General features: G+C 37.6%; 1 protein-coding gene across 1 annotated transcript; it reads left to right on the top strand.

Annotated features, from left to right (window-relative positions):
* The first annotated feature begins 640 nt into the window (after window positions 1-640).
* On the top strand, window positions 641-2,075 carry LOC122610712. Its single transcript, XM_043783679.1, has 3 exons — window positions 641-1,246; window positions 1,367-1,616; window positions 1,795-2,075. The coding sequence occupies exons 1-3, from the start codon at window positions 641-643 to the stop codon at window positions 2,073-2,075; spliced, it is 1,137 nt and encodes a 378-aa protein (XP_043639614.1).
* The last annotated feature ends 278 nt before the right edge of the window (window positions 2,076-2,353 follow it).

Below are 2,353 nucleotides of genomic sequence, written 5' to 3'. Positions count from 1 at the left end.
TCAAGGGAAAATTTGCAAGGTATGATGTGAATTGGGTTGGGAAAGGAGTAGAGTCTGCTGTTGGTGAGCTACATGTGGGTGATGAAGTTCTAGGTATAGATTTTGATGAGTATGATAGTGGTGTGGGTTCTGGTGAAGATGAGGTTATAAGGAAGCAGAAAATTAGAAACTTGAAGCTAGAGTATAATTCAATAGGTGAGAGATATATCAAACCTCCTTTTTATCTTGGGTAGTCTTTTAAAGATAGAAAGGAAATCAAAACCTTGTTGAAAAATCATATAGTTGAGACTAAAAGGGATATAAAGATAGTTAAGAATGACAAAGAGAGGTTTAGAGCTAGGTGTCATGGTCATATTCCTGCATTGGTAAATAGGGTTAGGAAATTACAAGTGAAAAGGAAGGGGGTAAATGAGTCAACAGAAGAGGGTGTCAAAGGGTTAAATAAGAAAACAGAAGAGCCTAGTGGCAAGGGGTCAACAGAACAGGGGGTCCAATCAGAAGAGGGGGTCCAATCAAAAGAGGGGGTCAAAGGGTCTACGAAGGTGATAAAATTAAGGACAAAAAAGGAAAAAAACTCACATGCCCATGGACCCTACTTGTCTCCAAACCAGATAAAGATACCAAGTGGGTGGTTAGAACAATGAATGAGGAGCACAATTGCCTAAGAACCAGAGACCTCCCACAAGCCAATTCTACCTTTTTATCAGAGCTTGTGAGTGACATAGTGAGACTAAATCCAGAAATTTCTGGTGAAGCACTTTTAGAACAGAGATTTCAAATTACCATTAGCAGGATGTCAGCATACAGAGCTAAAGAAAAGGCAGTGAATAAGTTAAGGGGTGATTTTCATGAGCAGTATGGTTTGTTGAGGGATTACATAATGGAATTGAAGCAAAAGAATCCAAACACAACAGTGAAATTAGCATTTGCATACCAATTTGTGAATCCTGCTACTACAACTAGAGTGTTTCAGAGGATTTATGTTTGTTTGGGGTCATTAAAAAAAGGATTTAAGGAATTAGGGAGGGAAATAATTGGTTTAGATGGGGCATTCATGAAAGGTCCATATCCTGGTCAGCTTTTGACTGCAGTTAGTGTGGATGGAAACAATGGGATCTACCCTGTGGCATATGCACTTGTTGAAAGTGAATGCAGAAATTCATGGGAATGGTTCTTGGAATGTCTTGGAGATGATCTAGAATTGCCAAACAATGCCAATTTCACCTTCATTTCTGATAGACAGAAGGTACATTGGTTATATTTTTTGCAATTTAATTAATTATTTAATTGTTATTTAATTATTATTTAATTAATTATTTAATTGTTATTTAATTGTTATTTAATCAAATATTGGTTGTTGTTAAAGGGGATCCGGCAAGCTATCAACAACTTGTTCCCTAGTGCTGAACACAGATTCTGTTTGAAGCATATCCATGAGAATTTGAAGACTAGGTTTAGGGGATGTGGCTTTAGGGATCATCTCTGGTTTACAGCAACTAGGACAACAGTTGTGGAATTTGAGAGGGCAATGGAGGAAATTAGGCAGCAAGATTCAGGGGTTTATGACTGGTTAAGAGCCATTCTAGCATCCTCATGGTCAAGAGCTCACTTTTCAGGTATGCATTTTACCTTAATTAGTGGTCAAAGTAACTTATTGATACTTTATATGCACATTTTCATGCATTTTAACTTATTTAGAGGTCAAAGTAACTTAATGATACTTTATATGCACATTTTCATGCATTTTAATTTAATTAGGGTTTACTCTATCTTATATGCATTTTATATACACAGGAAGAGCAAAATGTGATATACTTTTGAACAACATATGTGAGTCATTCAATAGTAGGCTGGTCAAAGGTAGAGAGAAACCTATAATAAGTTGTTTGGAGTTTGTAAGGGAATATTTAATGAAAAGGATATGTGTGGTTCAAGGAGTCATAGATGTTTGTAAGGGTCCACTTACCCCAACTACAACCCAAATTCTTGAGGTAAATAAGGAAGCAGCTGAAAAGTACACAGTCATCTTCAATGGCACAAATAAGTATCAAGTGTCTGGCCCATGGAATGATTAGTGTGTGGTCCATATGGGGGAAAGAACATGTTCTTGTAGGAAGTGGGAATTGACAGGCATACCTTGTAAGCATGCAGTGACAACCATGAACAACATGCACAAGTATGGGTTTGAAGTAGGAATACCTGAGGACTGGGTACACACTGCATACACTCTTCAGACTTGGAACCAAGTTTATTCAAACAAGATTGAACCCATTGTTGGTGCTACTTACTGGCCTGTTAGTGACTCCACAATCCAAATATTGCCTCCTTACCACCACACTCAAGTTGGGAGGCC

The sequence above is a fragment of the Erigeron canadensis genome, chromosome 8 (assembly GCF_010389155.1).
Source record: "Erigeron canadensis isolate Cc75 chromosome 8, C_canadensis_v1, whole genome shotgun sequence".
NCBI lineage: Eukaryota > Viridiplantae > Streptophyta > Magnoliopsida > Asterales > Asteraceae > Erigeron > Erigeron canadensis.
This window is presented reverse-complemented; position numbering and strand designations above follow the sequence as displayed.

What these genes read in the sequence shown, in the direction of transcription:
- LOC122610712 (XM_043783679.1), top strand. Translation starts at nt 641, where the DNA reads ATGAATGAGGAGCACAATTGCCTAAGAACCAGAGACCTCCCACAAGCC. An exon ending in TCATTTCTGATAGACAGAAG is followed by an intron (nt 1,247 to 1,366) that starts GTACATTGGTTA and finishes TTGTTGTTAAAG; the next exon opens with GGGATCCGGCAAGCTATCAA. An exon ending in GTCAAGAGCTCACTTTTCAG is followed by an intron (nt 1,617 to 1,794) that starts GTATGCATTTTA and finishes TTATATACACAG; the next exon opens with GAAGAGCAAAATGTGATATA.